Source organism: Strix aluco, chromosome 4 (assembly GCF_031877795.1).
Source record: "Strix aluco isolate bStrAlu1 chromosome 4, bStrAlu1.hap1, whole genome shotgun sequence".
In the NCBI taxonomy this organism is placed as follows: Eukaryota; Metazoa; Chordata; class Aves; order Strigiformes; family Strigidae; genus Strix; species Strix aluco.
Genome location: NC_133934.1, coordinates 11,018,087 through 11,043,685, shown reverse-complemented (window position 1 = coordinate 11,043,685; position 25,599 = coordinate 11,018,087). Strand labels below are relative to the sequence as shown.

General features: G+C 37.6%; 1 protein-coding gene across 1 annotated transcript in view; it reads right to left on the bottom strand.

Moving 5' to 3' along the window:
- The window catches only part of DOK7 (docking protein 7), a 71,991-nt gene that overhangs the window by 8,946 nt on the left and 37,446 nt on the right, over positions 1–25,599 (bottom strand). Inside the window, exon 8 of the mRNA XM_074822015.1 lies at positions 7,448–7,490. Within this exon, the coding sequence (XP_074678116.1) occupies positions 7,448–7,490 (43 nt within the window). The remainder of the gene's footprint in view (positions 1–7,447; positions 7,491–25,599) is intronic.

The window sequence follows — 25,599 nt, the reverse complement described above, 5'->3', positions numbered from 1 at the left end:
ATAATAAGCACCTATTTCAGAAGTGTGCAACTGAACCAGAACCTTTAGTTTTGTAGTCTTTGTGTACACAAAAGCATATGTAGGGTAATCCAAGGCTACCAAAACAATTTTCAAGCATACCATACTGAGAAACTAATCTTGTATTTTAACAAATGAGACCAGATTGTAGAACCTTTACATACTCTGGTGAGGACTTAACCACTAAAAACGTTGTCTGAAATTTTGTTTTTAACAAGACTGATGATAAAAATAAATACAAAATTAGGACAGCCCTGAACTAGCTGATTTACTTATATTTTCACTTTAACTGATTTTCCTTTTCCTCATCTCAGAGCATCCTGTCTCTGCATTATTAAACATATCAGAATGCACTTTATGCAGCTGAAAGCCTTACCTTACTTTGAAGAAAGACTACAGCTTTATGCTAATTGCAGCTTCATCCTAAAACTAGTGTGGGGTTGGTTTTTTTTCTCCCTCAAAAACTTAATGCAATTCAGCAGAAAGGAAACATGGATTTTTAAGCAACATTTTTAGGATTTGTGGAAAGCACACAGGACAGGAAAGGAGATTTAAAACAATAAGATATTCCAATCCATTTATGGCCAAGTTGAAGTTTTCCCATTGGAGTTCATTTAAAAGAACTATGTTAATGCTTCAGGATTTGACCTGTGGCATTTTCTTCACTTTCAAATCTGGCAACTAACAAATATTTACATAGTCAAATCTCTCATGGAATTTTATTGAAGCTTTGAACTGCGTCATATAAACACATGTCAACAGAGATCGACCTAGATATTTTCTTCCTTCTTCTTTACTGTTACCATATACACTGGTTTATTTCTCATTTATGAATCCTAGGATAACACTTGTAGGAATGGAAAAAGCAAGTTAGCAAGATAAATTTCTGAACATATAAAGCATCCAGCAGGAGACAGATGTTCCCTTCCATCAGTCTTTTCATCTTACAAGGGATTGTTAAGAATAATTTTTTCAGTTTCCCCTGCCATCCAGCTCTGTGTGGCTGACTTGCTCAAGTCTTTGTTAAAAATGAGTAGCTCATCAAGAGTTATTTCTGTTCTACTTTCCTCAATGTGTAAGAGGAAGAAGATACTAAAATGTGACAAAAATAAAATAAGCTGCAGAATATTTTGCATTCTTACATATGACTAGACTCAAATGTCTGATGTAGCTCAATGAAGACAACCACTGTTTGAAACATTTTTCTAACTTCATAGTCATTTCTTTATACCCACTCTTCAAAAATAAGCAGTTTACAGCACATGTGCTACAAAAAAGAGCCATGAAAAAAAAAGAACAAATGAGATGGAAGCTGGAATACATGCTATAAGCTGAACCCAGCCAGTTTACATTTTCAAATCCTGTCACCTATCATTACATGGCCAGTGAGCAGACACACGCAACACTGCACTGCATTTACCAAGTGATCACTTCTTACTGCCCAGCCTCTACTTTGCCTTCAGAGAGTAGGTCACAAACTCTGCAGGTCTGGGCTATTAGATTTGCTGACAAAGAGTCAGGACAGAAGAAAACACTATGCTCTGCAGCTAATTCTTGCTTCTTGTTGAATTAAAGCTACCTTTACTATGAAGTACTTTGATCCACTCAGCCAAGCAATATTTCCATCTCCTCCTTTGAAAACAGATACCTTAGTTAAAAGAGCATCCAAAATCTAGAGCTACTGATTAACAGGAGAAATACTGCAAGTACACCAGGAGGTTTTTTCATGTAAATGTAATAGAAGACTTCCTGGTGCTGTATAATTGCCCTTTAAAACTTCCCTAAGTTTGTTACTCTTCAATTGTCAAAGTGACTTCATATATTTTCTACTATACAAATGGTACTATCTGCAATACATAAAAGCTGACAGGGATGCTTAAAAATGCTTACTTGCTCTACAGATTTCACTGTATTTGGAAATGCCTCCTGTCTCTCTAACAGTCAATTTCAGAAGTAGTAGAATCACTCAAAATTAGAAATGCATTCAAGCACACTGACTTTTCAAATATTGCTCTACAGAGATGCCTGTTTAGCATGTCCAAAAGAATCACAGAGGATCTAACTACTTCTAGCTATTATTCATCTTTCCATGCTGTAGTGCCACTCCAGCCCAGCTTCCCATCCTTAAAAATGCAAAAAGTGTTAAGCTAGAATCATTACCATTTTCCTGTACCAGGAAACTCAGTGTCTGTTTTTTGAAAAATATAGCTTCAAAGATGCTTTACATACATTTACTCCAAAAATCTTGATGAATCTGAAGCTCAGGATCTATACTGGCCAAGAATGAAGGCCACATAATGTGTTTCCTTAATAGAAAAAAAGAAAAAAGCTGAAATAATCCCTATGTTTGCAAAAGAGGTTCCTCACCTTTGTGTTCTAGAAGGTCAGGATATGTAATTTCCCCAAATTTCAGTGTCAAAGAAGGTATGGGGAAGCAAATCAGGAATACAGAAAAGTACTAGAGGGTCACAGTGGCATGGACTTATGACCTTCCATCACCCCCAAGACAGGCAACAGGAACCTTCTGGATCTACTCAGCCCCGAGTATGAAGCAGCAGCATTTGGATCATTCACTAGCACATGTTTTCACCACAGCGAGGTTTGGTTTTTTTCCCTCCTGTCCAGCCCCTAGTAATTCAGATAGTCACTAAGGCCAAGGTTAGCTTGTAAATGCAATACATATTTTAATCAGCTAACTTTTTCTGACCTATTTTTCTTCCCCTACAGAATTATTTTGAGTGCACTTATAAAACACAATCAAGAAAGAGCATGCCATATTATGGCAGAGTTTTCTTAATCAGTTTCTTGTTATAATAATGCTCTTCTATTACAGCATTTAGCCTTGTGAAGTATGAGAGATTTATGGTGGACACTGTTCAGCCCACGTCCTTTACTAGCTCAATAAAAGGATCATAGTATACCTAGTCTTCCTACTCTGAAGAGGTGACAACACATTTCCCGAAAAAAAAAATTGTGAATTATAATTATTTTCAACCTAAGCAACAACCACCAACACAGTATGGCCCAGATTCTTCTTTCTCACTGCTCTCAATTAGTTCCTTGAAAGCTTACTCCTAAGCTTGGAATAGAAGTACTAGGCTGTATAGGTTCACAATAACAATTTTAAAAATGCATGAAAGAAAGTCTATTTTTCCATCATAAAAGCTAAGCTGTCAGACAACTGAGTTCATTTCAGCACCCATCAACTGTTATATACTTAATTTTACTCTTTCTTTTTATCTCCCTACCTTGACTCCATACCTACCTAAGAACAATTTAATAGAGCTACAATGTTCATAATCAGCATTCAGCTGACATTTCAGCTGAATTCCAATCCACAGCATTTTTTTAATGTTTATTCCTTAATTCATCCTCTCAGAACATTTCCCATCAAGCATTGCGTAGGTTTGGCATTACAAGCACAGAGGTTGTCAGATAGCAGGAGTGTCTTTTGCAATGGTGATAAATTTGCTCCTGTGGAATATGGAAAAAATGGAACCACACAGACAAAAAACCCCCGAGAAGATAATTTAAGAGTCACAAAACTTAACAATATTAAAGCACACTGCTTCCGTGGGAGGATATTTGTTAACCTATTTTCCCATTCAACTATTGATTTTTGTAATGCCAGACCCTGCAGCACAGAAATACAGGGAGATCAGACCTCTCAGTACAGAAATTTGAGTGTTGAAATGCCCAAAGTTGGGCCTGGCTCCTGGGAATGCCTAGGCAATCAGCTTCCCTGTAGCTAATGGGAAGGGACAAAAGTTTCTGAAATATGATGCATAAAGCCTGCATGAAATGCCTTCTGCAGGGATTGCCGAGGGTCCCTAAGCACTTCTGCAAACCCATTCCAGCTCTCAACTTAGCTTCTCTAAATAGCAGTCTTGGGATTCAGACCACTCAGTTCACTTGGAAGGGTTGGCAACTAAGAACAGAAATAGTGGTATTCCCTATCCCATTGTCCCCCAAAAATCAACCTCATGGTTTAACTATCATTCAGAAAACAGGACAGCTGTGACAGAGTTCTACTCAACTGAGAAAATCCAAATGTTTGAAGGAGAGCATGAAGACATTACAAGTAAGAGTTAGAAGTTTCTATCTAAGCTGTTACAATGAACTAGGAAGGAGCAACAGATTTAAATAACGGGCCTAAATCATAGCGAGAAAGACCACAACTGTTAGGAAACTGTTAGGAAATATGTTCTAAATGTAAGAATAGCAAAGGACTTCGAATGATTTAAAGTGGATTAAGGATTCTCATTGCAGAACATGCTAAACAAACACCTGTCAGACACACACACAGAAGTACATCCTAACCTCAGGGCAGAGGCTTCAGCTAGACAACCTCTTCAGCCCCGTTTTTCCTACAGTACTTTGTTTTACAGTACCAGAAAGACAATCAAGATAATGACGAGCTCTTCAGCTCACCATTCTGTGAAGGTATGTGCTGTCCTTTGGTTCCACCTCACAACACTGAATGTGCATCTCATTTACGATCCTTTAACTCAAAGCACCTAAGCAGCTCCTGAGAAAAGGACCTACATACATAGCTCTGAAACTGCATCCACTAGATCATGCCACAGAATTTCTTAAGCATTCATGAGAAACTCTGTATAGGACCCATTAGAACTTCTTAGACCAAATGTACTAAACCTAGGTGCCTCCAGAATCTAGCAGTCTCAGAAATACGGAAATCTGAATCATATTTTTGAACCTCTATCCTGTCATGGTATTTCAAGGTCCATAATAACAATAAATGCAGTCTATTATACTTAAGACCATTAAGGCATTCCCACATCATACAACTCCAAAGAATCCCTTACCTTGATCTGTAGTACAAAGCTATGATAACAATGGAAACGCTTTCCTCCTACAAATGCAAGCAGTCTAATTCAGCCACGCTAATCAATCTTTATGAAGTTATTTATAACAAAGGCAAATTATTTAAACCAGAATTAAATGATTCACCCCAACATGGTTTTTTCCATCTAGTAATACAATTCAGAATTGTTGCCGCATTTATGAACACTTTTCAGCTTGCCATTAGAATTAGACACATTTCTCTGAAGTTGCTGAGTCGATTGCTCAGCATACATAGCTAACAGTAGAAAGAGAGTATCATCACCTACATTCACTACCAATAAACTAAAAAATATTTAAACAATTGATCCGGACTCTTTAACTCCATTTCTTGCTACGGAACTGAGGCATTCAAGAGGAAACATATTGTACAGAACATGTGGGCACCTGTAGCACTGGAAGAAGTGGGTTTGCATTCATACAGTATGTTTGAATTAAAATACAGTACAGTTCTTTCTGTGATAAAAAAGAAATGTCTTTATGACTAAGTGGACTGCTACACCAGCAAATATAACTGTGTATTGGGTCATTGTACAATCACTGATGCTAGTAGAGGTATCTTGCCATGTACATGCGCAAGACAGGTTTTGAAAGTACCTCAAATTACTGTGCCCTTATGTTATCATCAACAATGGATTAAAAGATCATAATAGAAACCATAGAAAAGTTCTAATGCTGTTCCTTTAGTCAAACAGAACTGTTTGAATGAATTCGCAGCACCCAGGGACCTTCAGTTAATGGCTTGGATTAAAGATGGTGGAAGCAAAACATTCACAGGTTACAGTATTATTTTGAAAGCTTTGCAATGCCAAGTTCATTATACTTGAAATGTTCACATATATAAAAGACAATACTTTAAAATGCAATATTTGAGGATAATAAATATGTGACAAGACAGAGAAAGCATGGGTTTCCTTTGTATTCTGAAAAATAGTGTAGTATTGAAGAATAAAGGTATATAATGAGAGCATTTAAGAGATGAAATCCCACAAAGATAGCTAAAAATTTCAGTCACTGGCTTTAGATGCAGCATTTGTCTAAAACATTTATACTTATTCCAGCAAGTATTCAGCTTTTTTCTTAAACAATATTTTCCCAGTGTACCAGACATGAAAACCCACCCACTCAAATTTCTTCAGTCTTGTATTTTCCTTTTCTGTTGATTTAAAAATCTGTCCTGTATTCCTACATTTCCAATTTGCTTAATGATAGGTTTTATCAAAACAGCTGACTCCTTCATCTGCATGAATAGTCTGAGATTAAGTTTTTGTCAGATATTGTTTGCATCCACAATTAATTTGCCACGGAAATTTATTCAGAAATAATGCTGTGCCCACCACATGAAGCTATAGACCCAAGTTCCCCTGTATTTACACACACTTTAGTCATACGTGCTCTGGTTTCCTTGGGTCGATTAGAGGACTAGAAACCTGAGTACCAGAAGGAAAGATAAAATTAGAGTTAATGATCCAATTTGTGCTTCTACTTACACCTCTATAAATCAAGAGTAATTCCACTGACTCTAGTGGAATAACTAGGAACAAGATCTGCTAAATGCTTCTAGATTTTCTCCTGCTAAGACAGACAAAGGAATAGAGTTACTTCTAACCTTCTCCAGAGACACCTCCTGATCCTAGGTATCTTACTGGATTTGTTCACACAAGTATCAATCAGCTATATTTCTTTATGTATTTGCCAAGGTTTTTAAAAGTAATAAAGAAACTCAAGCACAAAGAGCTGTTCTATGTCTATCGGAAGCAGGCAACCTGAGAAATTTAATGGATGTGCTGAATTATCAGGTAAACAATTTAAGGAATATAAAAACATTTAAGATACTAAACAACTTATTTGCAGAGATCTCTCCAGGGGCTAAGATGGAGACAGTACACAAAACCAAATGCTTACGAAATGTTATTTTTGAAGTAAAATGATGACACAAAAGGTGCCAGACCAGTTTGGCTACATTAGACAGAGAACTCCAGATGCCCAACACATTCTACTCATGGGCAGATTTACAATGCAAAGATAGTCAGTGTGTTACCTTTGCCTAAATAATCTTTCCAGGCCAGATACTCAGTCTCCTCCCTTTTCTGATTTTGTTGATCAATCAGTAATTCCTCTGACATGAGAGAAGCATTTCTATGTTGCCTCTGGTAAGGATCCATTCCTGTGGTTTTGTGTTATTTAAAAAACTGGGTATACACACGGAACATATAAATCAAGTTTCCCCTTGGTGTTAATATAGCCTAAAAGGAACACTTTCATGACGCTCAATTATGTAAGTAGAAAAAGCACTAAAAGTCTTCATATAGAAACTGACAACTTCAAACCTCTTTAGATTACAAAAGGGAAAATCAAATATATTAATCTTTGCAACCAAAGATACTACAGATTACAATGTATTTCCTAATTGTCAGTCATGAATTGCAGCAGCAAAACCAACCACAAACAGGATACTTCTCAATATAGTCTTTAGTTCTGCTTCCATAAATCTTCTGTTTCTCTCATCACAATTTGAGACTTAAACATTATTCTTTAACAAAGCAAATAACTAAATGGCTCCTACCTGGTATAGCTGGTAAGACTCCAGACTGTAATATTGCTGTTCCCTAAAGAAAACAGAAAATTTTAGAATGAAAAATCTTTACAAGGAACAGGAGCTTTACAAAATATAGGAAGAATGGCAGAGAAATCACCTCACCATCATAAAAGCTTAACAAGTGGTTTTAAAATCCAGAATAGACACAAAGGTGCTCAGACCTGAAGCATGTATAAGTTGCAAAACCTTCGTGTACCTTAGTAAAAGCTAACTAACTTGGCTTTGGATGCTTTGCACAACTGTAGCAGGCACAGTGAAGCTTAGCACTATTGAATCAGTCCTGAATTAAACAGCAAAAATCAAGAAAATTCAATATTCAGAGGAAGATGATATCAAGTCAGAGTAACAGCATTAACAGATGTAAATTAAAGCCATGCCTATATTCGCTTAAAATGGTAGGTGCTGCGAGCAGGCTGAAGCCTGGTGTGCTTCTGACACAGCTCCATAAAACCAACACAGAGCTTCAATTGACTTCAGACTGCCTACAAACCCCACCTGTGGCATCAGGGTCTTTCTAGAAAACCTTTTTGCCATCTCAGATGTTTCACATTGTTCGTACCATGGTGGTACAATGGCAGCTGGGGCACATCAAAGCAGTCAGGCACAGAGTACCAGTGCCCGTTCCCACTTAAGGGTAAGCGTGTTCCAAAACACGCTTGCAGGCCAGGTTTCTCCCCAGCTATACTATCTATGTCAGTCAAAGCTGATCTGGATGGCACTCTAGCACTTCCATCTCCGGATAGAATCAAGGCTGCTCTTGCATGGCAACATCAAGGTAGGCTGTGAAGTCAGTCTGGTCTGTGCTGCTGACCACCACTCTGCCAGAGAGATCTCTTTTATTCCTGTGATCTTGGTGAGAAGAAGAATTCATCATCATGATCCATTCTTTTTGACAAATAAATGTATCTTCTGGACTTCGAAGTGGAAAAACATTATATACCTATTGGAGCTGAGCAATAACAACGCTCAATTCCAAAGCAATAGAATTCCATATTATATTGACACCTGACAGGAATTTTCTTCACCTAAATACACAGACTTGTGGCCTGTGATAGCTCTCTGTTTCCTATGTTTTCTTACAAAGTGGTGGCTTTTCAGATGCACTCAGGACTTTACATACACATTACACATATCTTCCCCCTAAACAGGCACTGTGTTGACTTCCCAAAATTTCTCAATAGAATACGTAATAGTTTATTTACTTATTATCCATGTAGAAGTTCAAGTCATACTAATTCCTGCACAACATTTTCTTAAGGCAAACATATTAAGACTCAAAGCTCATTACATGTCACCATCACAAAAAACTGTCAGAGCCAGCAACTAGATCCAATTTCAGTTAAAGTAGAAAGGCTTTCTTTGGTTTTGATGCATCTTGCAACGAACCAGAAAAAGATTAGAAAAGATCACACTGATTCTGTTTCAGCCAGTAAAATATACATTAAAAGTGCTTACTTGGATCAACTGGGGAGAGGTAAGTTGTTTTTTTTTAAACACAGTTTTGAAATCTGCAACACAGAACAACTTTCAACAGTGTAATAACACACAACATACAAGATGTTTCTGCCTGATCCTGTTGCAAACACGGAATATACAGCTTCAGTATTTACTTGAGCTTTTATGCTAGCTGTATAACTTAATATATGAGACACTGAATTTGAGCAACTGTTTAGAGTAGAAGTAGAAGGGAGGGGGAGGAAATCAGAAACATGGCCAAGATTTCATTTCTAAAAGAGAAAAAACATCCCACAGCATTTCAGAAAAAGAACATTTTATTAATTTAACCGTAGTGGATGTTTCTATATTCTATTCGTTTCTATAGTTACCATGTACCACCACAGAAGTTGCTGCTTTCATTTGGGGAATATGCAGAAGTATTTGCACAGATAAAGGACAGAGGACTTTCAAGTCCATTACAAGCAGAATTCTGTATATTTAGATAACTATTTTTCCATTACAATAGCATTTCTATTAATTGTTCCCACTATTATTTATAGCAGACTTGAAAAATAGTTTTTTCCTGCCCCCAGTAACTTATTAAGAGTTTGCTAATACAAAATACCAAAACATAATTTCCCTGAGTTTGGTTATGTCTGTGGATGTAAAGCAGATTATGTTGCCTCTGAAGCTAGCTTACTTAATGGAATAGAAAGTGGCAGACTGCAGTGTTGAAAAGCATAAAAATCAAATCTTGCTAGTAAGAAAAGATCTCATAATTTTCTGGTAACTTTTTGCTTTTAAAAAAAAAAAAGCTTTGGGGGGGCGGACTAACTTGTGGGGTATGGAAGGGAACCATATGTTACTTAGTTCACAAAGTCAATCAAAAATTGTTTTGGGAGGTGAAAAAAAATTATCTTCCTCACCTTTGCCTCTAGATTCATTAATCTGCACAGCCTTGCTGTCATTCAGGTCATGGGCTTAATACATGAAACTAGATAGCAAGCTGGAAAAACATTTTTAACTCTCTTTCTATAATTCATTATACATCAGAATATCCTGCATTATGGCCAAAAAATGATAGAAATAAAGGATAGAAAGGAGAAAACCTGAACGGAGGTTGAAAGCTCTTTGAAGAAAGTACAGCATTTTGGTTCTTTGTTTATACATAATCTCCGAGAGGGAAATCCTCTTTCATCCTTACAGATATTACAAGCAACAGTAATGCAAAGATACAAAGAATAAACTGAATATTTTTATAATGATCGGTTTTCTTCTCACCTTATAGCAAAGTTGTTATTTACAAAATAGCACAGGTTCCTACTTGCTAAACAGCTTTGCTCTCTCTGTAAATTCAAGTTATAACTACTTGATTTACTTGCAAATTAAGTTTTGCTGTTTTTCCCTCCTCTCAGAGTTGCACAAGCTTAGCACTTCTGCAAGAATGAGGATTAAAAAGTCAGCAATGCCAAACTGTTAAAAAAATTTAAGTTGCAGAAACTTTTTTTTGTTGATGTGCTGCTTAATGAAAGTTAAAATCAATCAGCAGGGCTTTCTGACCTCTGAAGGTGAGTGGGAATTCAAACCATCATTGCCTTTTGTTCTGCACATCATATATGACATGGAAATAACTGAAAATTAAAGAGAGATCATTTTGTTAACATAAGTACAGTTTGTTCAACAATGGAGTCTTATTTCATGCCTGGTACTCCTAGGCACTCCTACAAAATAAATTCTAAAATTTTTTTCATAAAATTGTACAAATTAGGTAAGATGACAAAATTGATAAAGGCTAGACAGATAATATCAAATAAATATACTTTCAAAGTCATTATTAGAAGAATAGATTATACTTGACAAAGAAACGCAAAAAGGCAAACATAAGTTAGATGTGTGAAATTACATCAGACGTGGGACACTGATAAAATACCACTGAAATTATAGGTAATAGATGAAAGACAACAAATTACTAAAAGAATTAGATGTGATTAGATAAAAAATGAGTCTGAGATAATAACAAAACCAAAACTAGCCTTTTGTTATCAAGTGATTTTTCCAGTCTCTAAGATTGTTGTCTTCATTTTAATTTCAATATATCATATTCTATTCTTTCTGCAACTCTGAGGCCTCGTGCTGCAATCCTCTGTAAGGCAGAGCCTTCACTAACTTACAGTGGCTACCACTAAGGCAACTTAGCAGAAACAACAGTACCAGAGACTTAAAAGCTATCTTTTTAATTCTACAAAAGTCAGACAAAACATGCTTTTGTCTGTAGGAAAAACTTTCTAAATTATTATAATGCAGAAATGTAAACGCATGGTTTTCAAATGTAAAGTATAATACATATGTCAACCTACCATATGATTACACTGAAGAAGAAAAGGGGTAAGGGACCTCACACAAATAATACGCTTTTGTTATGCCTGCTATGATATTCAGACAATAACTAGCAAAGTGAATATCTAAATACCGCATATCTCATAATATTACTTGTAAACATAAGTTAAACATCTTTCTAATGCAGGTTATTTTATCTGTGACACAAGAGCCGAGTGCTGAAGTATGTGACGCATGGTTGTTAACTCAAACAACCTCACCACTACAACACCCACAGTTAACAGATATGTACCACTTGCATATCACACATCATGAGCTACATGTCCAGGGCTATTTTAACTCTGGTAGTGATCTGGCTCCTGTCAGATGACATTCATTTTTGATGTTCTGCTTCCAAATATGTTGGGTAGGGTTCAATGATAGATGTTAGGAGAACCCACTAGTTTGATATACTGGATCATTATTCATAGATTAGCTCTGTTGCCCTAAACAGTCAAACAGAACCTAAGCCTTGGCATTTACTTCTGTGTGTGCAAGTAACCATCATAATATATAATCCTTTTTACAATTAAAATGGGATTTTTTTTTTCCCCTCTATGTATATTTCTCTCTTTTTTTTTTCTTTTAAAGTTTCATTTTATTTCATTCAAAGTTTCATTCACTTTAAATTTCATGAAATATATGATTTACCAGATCAGTTCTCATTTAAAAAAATTACCAGATATAAATACTGTCCCATATAAAGAGTAGTATGCCTACCTTTCTCTATATACTCAAATCACTTTTCATGGACTACATACCAAAACTTGCTCTGATACTGCTACCAGGAGTTTTAGTCTTTGCACACAGGATCAGACCCAAAGTTCAGATCTTCCAGTACAAGCTCCACAGCAAAGAGCAAAAATACTGTACTGCACAATTTCCTATTTTTTGAAGAAGTTTTGCCAGATTCATAGTGACAAAAGGCATCACAACTGCTCTGTAAGATCATCTCCATGGTGTAAAAAGGAGCCAGGAGCTTGCAGGTCACATGGACAGAACAGAAAAAAGGAAAATATTGTCTTAAGACTAATCCCTCCCATTACTGGCTCTAAGGGTAGGAACCGATAGATAGCTGTTCCATATAAACCATGTATTTTCAAGGAACTAAAACATTTCTGTTTCATATTTTTCCTCCTAAAAAGGAGGAAACTATACTTCCAAGAAAAAGCAGATCAGCTTCTCTAGATTGTAATGCTGAGCTCGGCTCCATCATCACTGCCAAGAGGAATGAAATGCCATTTGCCTGATAACTGTCAACATTTCAGACACACCTCCTCAGTCACAGCTTATGTAATTCCCTTTGTGTATCTTTAGAAAGAAAGCTTTTCTTTCAGCTCATCTAAGTTTGGCAGCTTTTTATAGCTCCATTATTCTGAACCTAGTAAGGGATAGAGTATGCAGTACAGGAAAGACATGGACCTGCTGGAGTGGGTCCAGAGGAGGCCACGAAAATGATCAGAGGGATGGAACACCTCTCCTATGAGGAAAGGCTGAGAGAGTTGGGGTTGTTCAGCCTGGTGAAGAAAAGGCTCCAGGGAGACCTTATTGTAGCCTTTCAATACTTAAAGGGGGCTTATAAGAAAGGTGGGGACACACTTTTTAGCAGGGCCTGTTGCAATAGGACAAGGGTGCTAAACTAAAAGAGGGTATATTCAGACCAGACATAAGGAAGAAATTTTTTACAATGAGGGTGGTGAAATGTTGGAACAGGTTGTCCAGAGAGGTGGTAGATGCCCCACTCCTGCAAACATTCAAAGCCAGGCTGGACAGGGCTCTGAGCAACCTGATCTAGTTGAAGATGTCCCTGCTCGTTGCAGGGGCATTGGAGTAGACAACCTTTAAAGGTCCCTTCAAACCCAAACTATTATGATTTTTAGGTGTCATTTGCTTTAGTCTAAACACATGTATGAAGTTTTGCTCCAATCTGGGTCCTCAGACCGGAAGAAGAAAATCTCAACATAGATGAGAGGCTCCCAGATTATTCGTGTTATGAAAGAGGAATTCATACCCAACAGTAATAGAAGCAATTATTTGCACTGTGAGATTTTTATTAGCACATACCAAAAATGCACTCATAAACAGAGAGGATGTGTTGCAACATTGGCCAGCTGCTTAATTTTCACAGATAATATGATCTAGATTTTTTTTCTCCTCTCCCTTCTTTTATATTAAAGCTGTTGTGCAGCATCAAGGCCATGCAAAACATCGTTTTTCAAGAGAAAACCATCAAAATCATGACTCAAAATCCAGATGATGGTCCCTGAAAAACAGAAATTGTGAAGCAGACTTCTCTAACAATGAACAAACACTCATGCCTGCTGTATATAGCTGGTAGCCCTTCATCACAATCCCTCTGACTGCTTCACATAGTTTGTATGTAGAGGGAGGCAGCAAATTACAGTTACATTAGTTTATTACAATAGTATCTTGAACTGCCAGCAACTTCATAAAGGAGCAAAGGACTCAGTGAGAAATCCTGAATGAAGATTTTGAAATCACCATCACAAACAATAGAAAAGTGTCAACTGCTTTTAGAAAATGGAAAAAAAAAAAAAGTCTTGAACATGTCCGAAGTTCTGCAAAGCTCAGATATTTCTGCAAAAAGAAACCAGTCCCTAATGAAACTGACAGTTAAGGTACTTTCCTCATGAGGATTAAAGATTATGACTTATTCTTGGAGAAAATCACCAGAAAAGTTTAAAGCTGGAATGGAAGCATTCATACCACACACAAAAAAAAAAAAAAAAAAAAAAAAGTTTCCAGGAAAGGTCAATAAATACAGACACATGGAGTAACCTTTAAAGGTCATCTGCTTTGATGGGCTGTTTCACAATGCCCAGCAGTTGATCAGGTTCTGAACAAAAGATACAAAATTATTACACTCTACTATCCTTTGTAACAACTCCAAATGAAACAGAAACTCCTGTCCATGGCATGCTTCAGGTGCAGGGCTCCAATTTCAGCCACAAACTTCTGATTACTCAGCTTCATCTGTCGCAAGCCAACTGTCGGCTTACAGAAAGATTGCTGAAGTCAGTTCAGAAACATCTCAGTTTGCTCAGCCAAGCCCAAACATCAGCTATTTTCTGAAGCATGAAGCCGGTGATTTCAGTGGCACTGGCAAGCTGTGCTCTGTGTCACATTAAAATACGCCTCCTGAAACCTGTGGGATAATCACAGCTCAACTCATCTACAAGTTACAGGTGTTGTTTAAACAACAAGATATGAGAAAAAATGAAAAGTATTGTTTAGTTCTAGTCCAGATTTGTGTACCCATCTTTTCTCTCTCAGGTTTTTACAGAAGAATTCTTCAGATGTGAGTTTGATATGCTTCTGTTGAGAGGAGCCTTCTGCTTCTTGCTGTGGGCTTCCCAGCCGCCTGCAGCCACGAGCCATTTGTCATTCAATCCAGAATATGACCACTGGCATCAGAATATAACCATTAACTCTGAAAATAATATGCATACTCTGTCCACTCAAGTGACAGAAAGAAAAGCTGGGCTGAGTTCTCTGCCACAGCTACCACAAAAGCCAGTACCTGGATCCAGCTGCCCAGCCTCCACCCTGAGATAAAAGCCATCTCCACCTGCCAGCTAGCAGCAACAGCCCTGAAATTCAGATGTAGGAGTCTCGGCTGCAATGCTGAAGGGTCAAATTTCAAGCTCTGCTACTGATAATATATGGGCATGGGGAAGCTGACACAGCAACCAGGAACATGATTTGCTCTTGTCTTTTGCTTTTCAAAAGCAGACCTAGAATTACTACATACCAAAGAGTCACACTAGGAGTGTGCTGAACAACTGGACTGTAATGCAATTACATGGTCACATATAATTTGTTCCACAGGACATCTGCCTCATTCACTGCACAAAAGGGACACATGTGTGGGTAAAATCAAGATGGCATAAGCAACTGTAAATCTGTCAATTCCTTAACAGTGAGTGGCTTAACTTTTCAACCTAAATAACATCCTTTTAACATCACATACATATCTCATTATGTACAAAAGTATTCAGACAGAATTCTAGAGGAAACAGCTATGCTATACCATCCAATGCATATAAAATACCTGGTATAAACACATCAGTGATGTTTGTGTCTGTTTCCAGGCACTACTACAAGTCAAGCTTGCATACTTGCTAGACAAAAAACAAAGTCAAGAGCACATACAGCTGGCCCAAAGCAATAACACTCACTCAAGTAGATAGCAAAGTCTGAAGGCACACAACACCGAACCATCATAAACTGTCCTAACACCAATATCAGCTAGACAGCTTGTGGTTACGGAGAAATGCCCCAAACCACAACAACTTAAGAAACATAAATAAAACAAAGACACTCTGCCACCTCCCTCAAACACAGACTTTGGTTTTGTCTTACAATTTTTTAAACTAATTTCATAAGGTTTGGGTTTCTCAAGATTAGACACTCTGCTACCTCCCTCAAACACAGATTTTGGTTTTGTCTTACAATTTTTTAAACTAATTTCATAAGGTTTGGGTTTCTCAAGATTCTTCAAAAAATTGGTATGACGGTTCCAGGTCAAACAAGATTACTAAATACTTCTGTGAATTTGAGCGTCTGTCCTACTTAACCACAGGTAAAAATCAGAAGGACTGGTTTCAATACAAGTAGAAGCAGTTCATCATTTCATGGAGGTTTTGTAAGGACAGATATAGTGACAAGCTGCAGAGAGATACTGCAGTGGCAGTACTAGAACCCTCTAGGTAGATCTGTATAAGCAACTCAGATGAAAAGGTGGACATTAATGATTACAAATACTGCTGAACAGATGATCTCACCTAAGCTTTCTGACAGACCTCACAGCACAAAGCCACTGGAGCATGATCAGAACACATTTCACTCCCAGTTCATGATACAGAAGAACTTTCATAACAGGAACCAGGACTAGGCTGAGGAATTCAGTCAGCCAGAAGAAATGGCTGAGCCAGCCATAGCAAATTGCCTCTGAGACCAATTTTAATTCAATGTATTTGATAAACATGGCCAGAATTGGTGCAGGAGTTAGAAGGCAGGAACTAGAAACAATTCTTCATGAAAAATAAAAACACCATATGCAAATGTCATAGGATATATTCATCAAACTTGACAACTGGGGCACAGCATCTCCTGATTTCAAAGCACAGAACCCTGAACAAATACACCTGTGAATTGATGCTAGATACATAATAAAATGGATTAATATCGGCCTTCAACTGCCTCATCTTTCAGCAGCTGTATCTTATAACAACCATTCTGCTGTTCAGGACATGAAAGACTCCTTACAGAATTGCCATTAAAATAAACCACCAAATACACTCAGCTCAGAAGTGATAGTTTCTTTTTCTCCAACTGTGAGGTCTAAGATCCAAGGCAGATACCCCTAATATAATAAAAATTCAGCATATCATATATTCTTAGGGCCAAAATAAAGACAGCCAATTCCTCCAGGTAACAAGACTCAGCTACATTGTTCCCTCCAACTCCTCAGTTGAGCTGTCATGATTTACAGTAGCGGAAGATCTGTTCTGGAATTTTATGAAAAGGAACAATTTTTAATTTAAGCGTAAGACACCCAGCAGATTTTTCTGATTCAAGATAGTGTTGTCAACTTTTTAGAGATGTTTTCATAGCAACATTACATTCCCTTTACCCCTTTTCAGAGCTTTGTTCAGCTAGACTCCTGTTAAACCACCTCTCCTAAGGTACATACAGAAACTCCAGTTGTAATGCTTAAGTAAAAGAGTTCAAGCACATTTGTCCTGACTTGAAGGTTCAGCAGGGCACCCACAGCATTGCTTTAACCACTCACATTTTCACAGGTGAACGCAAGCACTGTTATTCAGCATGCAGCTGAATAATAGTGTATACAGTAGGTTAAGCGATGCAAAAGGACAGGATGTGTTTCTCTTTTAGGCTGTGTATTTGTATTCTTATAGAAAGGCAGTAAAATTGCAGGCATCTGTGCCTACAGCTGTATTTTAACATGAAAAGATTATTTTAAACTGAATTCAGTTCTGATAACCGGGGAGAAAACATTTTTCCTATTTATGCAAAAAAAATCTCTTTCTTTTTCTTTTTCTTTCTCTTTTCTTTCTTGAAATAGAGACTGGCACTTCTAAAGTCCTATCAAGTGCAATGGAAACAAAGTAATGTACACAAAGTCAAAGAGGCTTCAATTCCATGTATTCTGGTTTATATTCCATATATTCCAATTTCCAACAGGGGGTAGCATTACACTACTACAAGAACATTTGATATTTAAAATACACTCACTTTCCCCACATTTGCTAGTCTGAGCTTCCTTGTACAACAGATCTGTTAATTTCTACTCATTCTGCACTAAGTGAAAACCACTCAAGGCAGAGACTCTAGCAAAACTGCCACACCACTGAAAATAAGGCTCAGATGGGACCCAAACAGGTATGAATAACAGCAGACTTGACTCTACTGTGTAGATAATAAGCAGCATGGTTTTCTCATCTCATTTTTCTTGCTCAGCATGTAAAAGTAACAGGAGAGGCAAGGTGCATATAGACTGGATGCAACACCTCACAATGATCCATTTCTTTTGTATTGTAAAGTTCACAAGATTAACTGTGCCATCACCAAACATCTCAGTACTGCAGAAATACCTGTGAAATTAGGAGGGCTTGACAAATGAAAAGTGGTGTTCTACATTTTCTTAGGATAGCACATCCCAGTAGAAACAAGAGTTCTGCTGGACTTGGAGCATTAGCCCATTTCAAGGTTTTAAAAGTCAATACAAAAGTACTGTTTAGCAGGAAGCTTGGAGAGACTGAAAATAAATGAAAAGGACATTCATTAACACATATACATATGCACACGTACTCACAAAGGGATTCAGATAGCCTTGCTCTCTTGATTAGCAAAGGAGCATTTTATGGCAAATTTACACCAGAAGAGACATGTAAGACAAAAGGTCCAATAACCCACTCATTTCTTGACACTGAAACATTCCTTCTCTGATGAGAAAAGGGGATGAGCTTCAACCAACATGCATGAGACATTTTACACTTTCCAATGAAAAATAGCTTTTATGCTACTGTATTGAGAAGTATCCTAACTTATCACAACTGTTCTTGTCAATTCTGACTAACAGAAAATTAATTCCACCAATTATACAAAACTGCATAAAGTATCCCTTCTACTCAGGTTTTCTACTTGCAACAAGATTTAAAATCCAAGTCATCTATTCACGAAGAAAAGGGATTATTTTAAATAAAGAGTTTAACTACAACTCTACAGCTACAGTGACAAACAGTAAGTAGAGAAGAGCTCAAATGTGAAAATATTTCAAAAGCTGGCAAAGTGAAATCTCAGATGTTAGAGACAAATTAAACCTACCTCTATAGACTCTTAGAGATGGAGAAAGTTTATGTTAAGCTGTAATTACCATTTTGAAACATTCACCTAGGGACCGCCCTAAGAAAAGTCTTTTCCTTCTTCTAGTTCCCCCGAAGAGTGCTGTTCCACAGTGTGAGCTTAGTTTGTGCTTGCACTAAAAATACATTTGGGCCTGTTTTGTAGCTGATGGAGCTATGCCAATTTACATTAGACTAGTTATTTGATTCCTTCCTTCCAGCCCATTCCACATAAAGACACGCAGAAAAGAATCCTTGTTAGAACCTGTGCATCCTGCTCCACATAGAGAGAGAACTAGAGTGGGCTTAATTATGAGCCTATGAAGAATAAAAATGAAAGCCTTGCAATATGATCCTCGCATTCATTTTCCTTCTTTTTCAACCTCACATTTACACCTAAGGTTAGTCAACTTCTCCCAGAAAAAAATTATTAACAAGATAATCAGTGATCACGATTAGGAAGAAATGGATGGAAGTAGAAGGACAAATAAGGGAGCGAATTCTCAGAATAGTAAAATTAAGACAAGTGTTTTCTGTTATCCCCAGCCCACCACTGAAATTATGGTTTGTCAAAGGTAATGAAACAATTAATTAAGCTGCACAGCTTCAGAGGATACAGATACTTAACTATGCACGGGGGCTGCTCACAGGCTTCTCCTATATTGGAGAGCACTGCTATAAATTATTAGGTATAATTATTTCTGTAGTTTTCCAAAGCTTTCTATAGCAGTTATCTCCATAGCACATGTATTCTGCTTGACTTTGTGTCTCAAGGAATAAGATGAATTGGCAAACTTCATCTGCAAATGTTTTCCTAGTGCTACAGAGGATTCAAGTATACAGTCACTAGCCTTGATATAGCCCACTTAGCACTTCTCTGTCCTTGTAATAAACCAGATCTGGAAAAGGTTTATATTTCCTTAATATTTTCCAGGCTCAAATTTCTTGTAATTCAAAATTGCTTCCAATCAGCATTGAATTAGCAGAGGATACCACAGAATCCAGACTACTGCAGAGGATGTGGCTAGAGGAGAGGGAACACAGCCAGAGTTCATGTCCCACTGATTCCCAGCTGTTGAAACAGTCATTTCAGTTGACTGACAGCTGGCTGCTGCAGTCTATACTGTGAACAGCCCAATATCCTCATGTGACAAGACTTAAGAGCACAAAGTCAACTTTAAAGCCCCTTTTCCATCTACCCGGTGGACTTGTGTGGTACTGAATTGCTTCAGAGAAAGTCTTGAGGACTGCTTTCTTTCATCTACCCTGCTTTAGGAAAGGAAACATGGAAATACATAAAAGATAATGCCAAGGAAGACATACAAGCAGAGCTGGTAATGCAGTAAAGACACTTTACTACAGCCTAGGATCTGTATGTAAGACTCTGGTATTCACTCACCCCATCCTGGCTGTCATTTATCACATGGATCACATTAACAGTCACTCGTTTTGATCTTAACATCCCCACCCTGTCCAAGGAAGCTCAGTCTAACTTTTACACACACACAAAAATTGTGTTGCTACAGACATACTGATGCACCAGACTTCACTGTAGCTGAAGCAGGGGGGATGGAAAAACAACAGTAGCTCCACCATAACATTTTTGCCCACGCTTCTATCCACCCATGGGTTGAATTACTCCCTGAAGCATGTTAGTTTTTCAGTGACTCTTCAAAAGTCAGGAAGTTATTACACTAGCAAGGATGGCCAGAATGCAAGTAAGACATTCCCTCCACAATGTCATTTAGAAATGGAACAGAAAAGATTGTGTTCAATTGGTAAAAAGTGGGATAAAGAGCATTTTTTACACCGTAACAAAGATTTGCTCAGTTGGTCAGGTGCAGCAACCCTAAGGTCAGCTTGGTTCTGACCCAGAGTTCCTACACTTTGAGTTGAGTTTAGCCAGCACCAAGGAAACTCAACAGTAGGTAACTACTTACTTAAGATGGGACAATTGACTAGCTGAAATACTTAACTGCAGATCCTCAGACAGCTTGAACTGCTCCAGAAGTCCCCTGTAGACATCTGCTCTCACACCTCTTACTGGAGAAGAGCTCAGAGTTTTATCTAATCCCTATTCAGGTAAAATGGCTTTTGACCTAAAAAAAATTAAAGAAAAAAATCATTGCATCAAAGAAATATGCAAAATTAGATTTGATGCAATATGCCTCTCCATAAGGATTTAAGAAAAGAATACATGAAAAAAACATAATGCAATTGTTTTTCTTTTCTTCTTCTGTTGTTACAACTTGGCTTGAATTTCAGTCATAGCCTCAAGTTCTTGATATCTTGCTCCTTTCTAAATGCTAAAATTTGCTCAACCCTGAGGCTAATCCCATGCTTAGAATGATTTTCAGCTGCCATGTCCTCAGTTGTAGACTTCCTGAATCCACTGAGTGTAAAGTTTCCTGCATTAATAACGTCTTTCCAGTAACTCTGCAGTTCTTGAAAGACATTCTTCAAGCTCAATTTTACACAAAAAAAAAAAAAAAAAAAAGAATCTGTTGAAATAATGTATTCAGTGCCACTGCTCTGTGATCTTTCATTAAATAGAAAATGGGTTTGAACCATTTGTTAAAGTTACAAAAATTAGTGATAGACTTCCCAGCATTTAAAAAAAAAATATTGTAGAGCATCTGCTCCATCCTGGCAGGGTCGTTTTCTTTTTTAGTAATTCTTATTAAGGAGTTCCTTTTCTGTTCACAGTTCACTTGAAAGGCAAACAACTTTCCGTTTCTCTCACCACAGCCTGGAAAACATCACATTTAATATAATCTTTAGCACTTGGATAGAATTGTCCACATCCAAAGTACTCTAGAAACACCAATAGCCTTTGGAAGTAAACATTATCCAGATAGATATTACACAACTAGGTAGACAGGTAAGCTGGTCAGAGCCACAATAACAAAACTGTAACACAAAATTCCTAGATCAGACCAAATCTCAAGCTTCTTACCTCTCTTGCACACCCCAGGATTCTCCTCTTATTTAAAGTGAGACAGTGCCCAAAACACCATCATCTGCACTTTGCCATCACAAATTCCTGCCAGAAGTCTGCAGTAAACAACTAGCTTTATAGCACAGCATGCAGGTTTGTAAAATGCATCCAACACTTAGCCAGGCAGGGCAAGAACACCAAAGTTTAGTATGGATTCTTTCTGTATTTTCTGAGGTCCAGAGCAATGACCCCCACTCTTCTACTATGGGACAGGGATTGAAATCTGTCTCTCTTAGATATCAAAGTTTCATCTTATTTCTTTTAACTCACATGCATCCTGATTCTCTTACAAAGCAAATGTTTTAATTGCACTGATTTCAGTGGCCCTGCTTTTAAGACTGTCAGAGGAAAGCCTGCTGAAGTCTGCAGCAAGGCTTCTGCTGACCTCAGTGGGACATTTTCATCAGGACTGTACAATTGCATGAGAGGTAAATTTAGCAGTCCCATCTACTATGTGAACTTTTAAAGAATTCCTTTGCTTTTCTTCTCTAGACAGTTCCCTAGCATTTCAGCAGAAGCATTCTTAACTATGCATAATAAAGCAATACATGAAATCGCAAAGCAACTTTAAAACAGTCCATCCTGAAAACTGTTTGGCAGGCATTTCTATACCAGAATGGCTTGCCCATATTTTCTAACTCTTCTATCTATAGGAAGTATTCATTCTGTTCTGAGCATACAAATACTCTTCAGTGATTCAATCCTCAAGTTGGTTTCAGTGTATTTTTTGTGGAGCAGGTAATAAACAATTTTCTATTCAGTGCATTTTTTGCCACACTTGCCATTTCCTTGCTAACAGATGCCAAAATCACATTACCCATATAAAGATGTTGTTACCATATCATTAAACTTTACTAAGCCAATATTAGGAAAAAATATTTGTTCTTTATGAGCAAAGTAATAAAACTTGGTATAGGGTTGCACAGTTATATCAGAAACAGTATGACTTTGCCTAACTCACAACCTCTACAGGACTGATACCTTAAGGATCTAATCTGATTACAAGTCCATATGGGATATTACCAGCCAGACTCAAAGTGTTTCCATAGATATCTTGAAGTAATAAGTATATTTGGCATCTTGAATTACCAAAACTAATTCCATTCACATGTCTTGTCATGGGTTGTGGACAAGTTTAAGCACATTTTGTGTAATTTTGCTGGAACACATTTCATCCTAATTTGCATACTTCCAGTTTTAAGTGACTCTGTCAAACAGGGTTGGTAGGAAAGGTCGCACCCCTACTGAGCATCTATTTTCAATCCTCTCATCTACTCACAGGGAGCTGCTGTCAACCCTCCAGATATCCCATCCAAATGATTGCTATCCTACTGACACTCGCCAATTCCTTCTGAGCCACGCAATTACTTTGATATCAGTGACTGTTAATCAAAACAGAATATTTTTTGCATAGCCTTCTTTAATCCATGATTTAAAAAATACAAAGTTGGTAGATACTACAAACATTTTGCAGAAATGCAAGTCAAAAAACTGGGGGGTTTTTAAAGTAACTTTGTTTATGATCTTTCAGAAGGGGATGAACCACATGGGAATCAAACATAGGAATCTTGATCCAGGGCTGCCACTGGGGTTATTTGCTTCTCTCTGAGTTCAGCTCAATGTAGTCCATGCTTTCCCAACCTCTTTCTGTGGCTTCTTCCTCTGCAGGTGAATTCTACTTTGTCCCTTTTAGAAAATGAAGATAAAAAGTGGCTGCTAACACTTTATAGGATTCTGTAGAATTTTTCTAGAAAGAAATTGATTTCTACTTAGAAAAAAAGAAGACAGAAAGACAGAAAAAAAGCCTTCCCTTTTCCCATTTTGGCCATGTTCCAAGCAATCAGATGAGTCTCTTTATAACTGGATCAAAAACAAAAACCCCACAAAACCTACATTCCAAAGGGAGTAATTTTTTCCAGCTTTTATTGGCAGATTCCTCCTCCTTCAAAACATTCTTTTCTCTCTGTTCAGAAAAGCTATTGCTCCCAACAGTCGAACAAGTAGCCATCAGGTGTAGTAATAATAAAACCTATTATCCAGCTTGATTGTATTTAGGGGAGGAAGTAGATTTTCCCATTTGTTCATTCTGATGGGTATAAAAGGTCAATACCGTGGTTTATCAATACCTTCACCGGCTCTCTGACAGAAAAGCAATCCAGCAACACTTCTATTTAGTACAGAATGAATTCTGCTGAGCTACTTTGTCTAAATTCCCTCATGTAGGAAAGATGCTCTCTTCTCTGGACATTATTAATATCATTTCATTTACCAGTGCTTCTATGGCAGGCATTTTTTTTTCCCGTTACAGACCATAGCCTATCTGTTCCACTTAGTGTCTGATCCCAAGAAGTGCTGAGAGCTTAATTCTTATTATTCTGAATTCAGATTAAAACCTTTATTCTTCACATAAATGCTGTGGGGATTCTTTCATTATAGATGGAGAGCATCTTCAGTATTATTTTTAAGATAAGAGGTAAGGCAGTTTCCTACAGGGCCAAAAGCAAGTCAGATCTGCACAGTTCTGGTAGGGTTGTCATGTCTTGTATTTTACTGTGATGTCTCAAATCCAAAGTCATACACAGTAAGTGGTCCTCCAGGCAAAGCCTTGGAAAAGCTCGGTCACTCATATGAGCCTTTACCAGCAACAGCAAAGTAAAAGGAAGCTGGGTGTCTTCTTAGTTACTTGGGAATGAAGCCTATTGCCAAGAAGCATTATAATATTGTACAAAATAACAGAGGTAAACTGAGAAGAAAGAAAAAAATCTTCCTTCACCTGTGAAATGCTGATAAGCAACATCTCAACAGTGCATAAGCAGACCCAACATCACCTTAGTAAGAGGATGGGAGTTAACTCTGTGATATGTTTGGGGTCTTGGCCAAAACTACAAAAAGGAAAACAAAACAAATCAAGTTCTAAGCCTGACACTACACCCGTCTCTTTTATGCCCCTTACCTCTGCCAGTTTCAACTGGAGAACATACTTTTGCTCCAATCTTTGATTTGCACAGTGCTGTGTGCTTTTGTCAGCACAACCAGCTCCAGAAATGACTGCATTTCATTGTCAAGGACAGCAATGATCACGGATTTCTTCTATTTCAGAAAGATGTTGTGGGGAAATTGGTGTTTTTAAAGATGCCTTTGAATCTGTGAAAAGCCCAAAAAATAACACTGCTTTATTGTAAAAATGTCAGAGCTTTTTACAATAACTGTAATGTAAGTAAAATGCCAGATAGCCAAATCACCGTCCAGTGCAGTCACCTCATTTAGTAGTGATGTAGACTGAGTAAAACCGTATGTTCGGGTTAATGCCTAAGCTATAGTGACATTTTAATTTAGGATTGAAAGTACTGCACTGATCTTCCAAGGAGGACCACTAAATATTGGCTTTATTGTGTAAATCTGATATTTTGTATAAATGATGCAGACTTTGCTAACGACTACACCCTTGAAGAGGAGCTAAAAGACTAATAAGAGGGGAACATCCTGCCCCAGAAGGAGCCAAAGGCTGGATGATTGCCCAAGAAGCATGAAGTTAGCCAAAATCTGTGGTAACGGGGGGAAAGGCAAAGGCCAAAAAAACTTGTCCCCCCTGTGCCTGTAAGGAGCATGCATGCTAATTTACGCAGCAAGCAAGGCTAATTTAAATATAACTAACCAATAGCAGATGGAATGGTAATTATGGACAAACAAGTGTAAATTTAGATAGGTTTTTACTAATCATGTAACAAGATAAATAGACTGTAGGTCGTCTGTGTGGTGCGCTAGCTTTGTGGAATCACCACCTAGCACCCATCTCTGTGCAGACATGAAATAAGAGAAATACCTTGACCTTGTGTGTATTGGCTTGCATACCAGGTGAAAGAACCCTTCTTTTGGGATAACAGTGACACATGTTATGGAAGACGCACCTCACTGCAGGT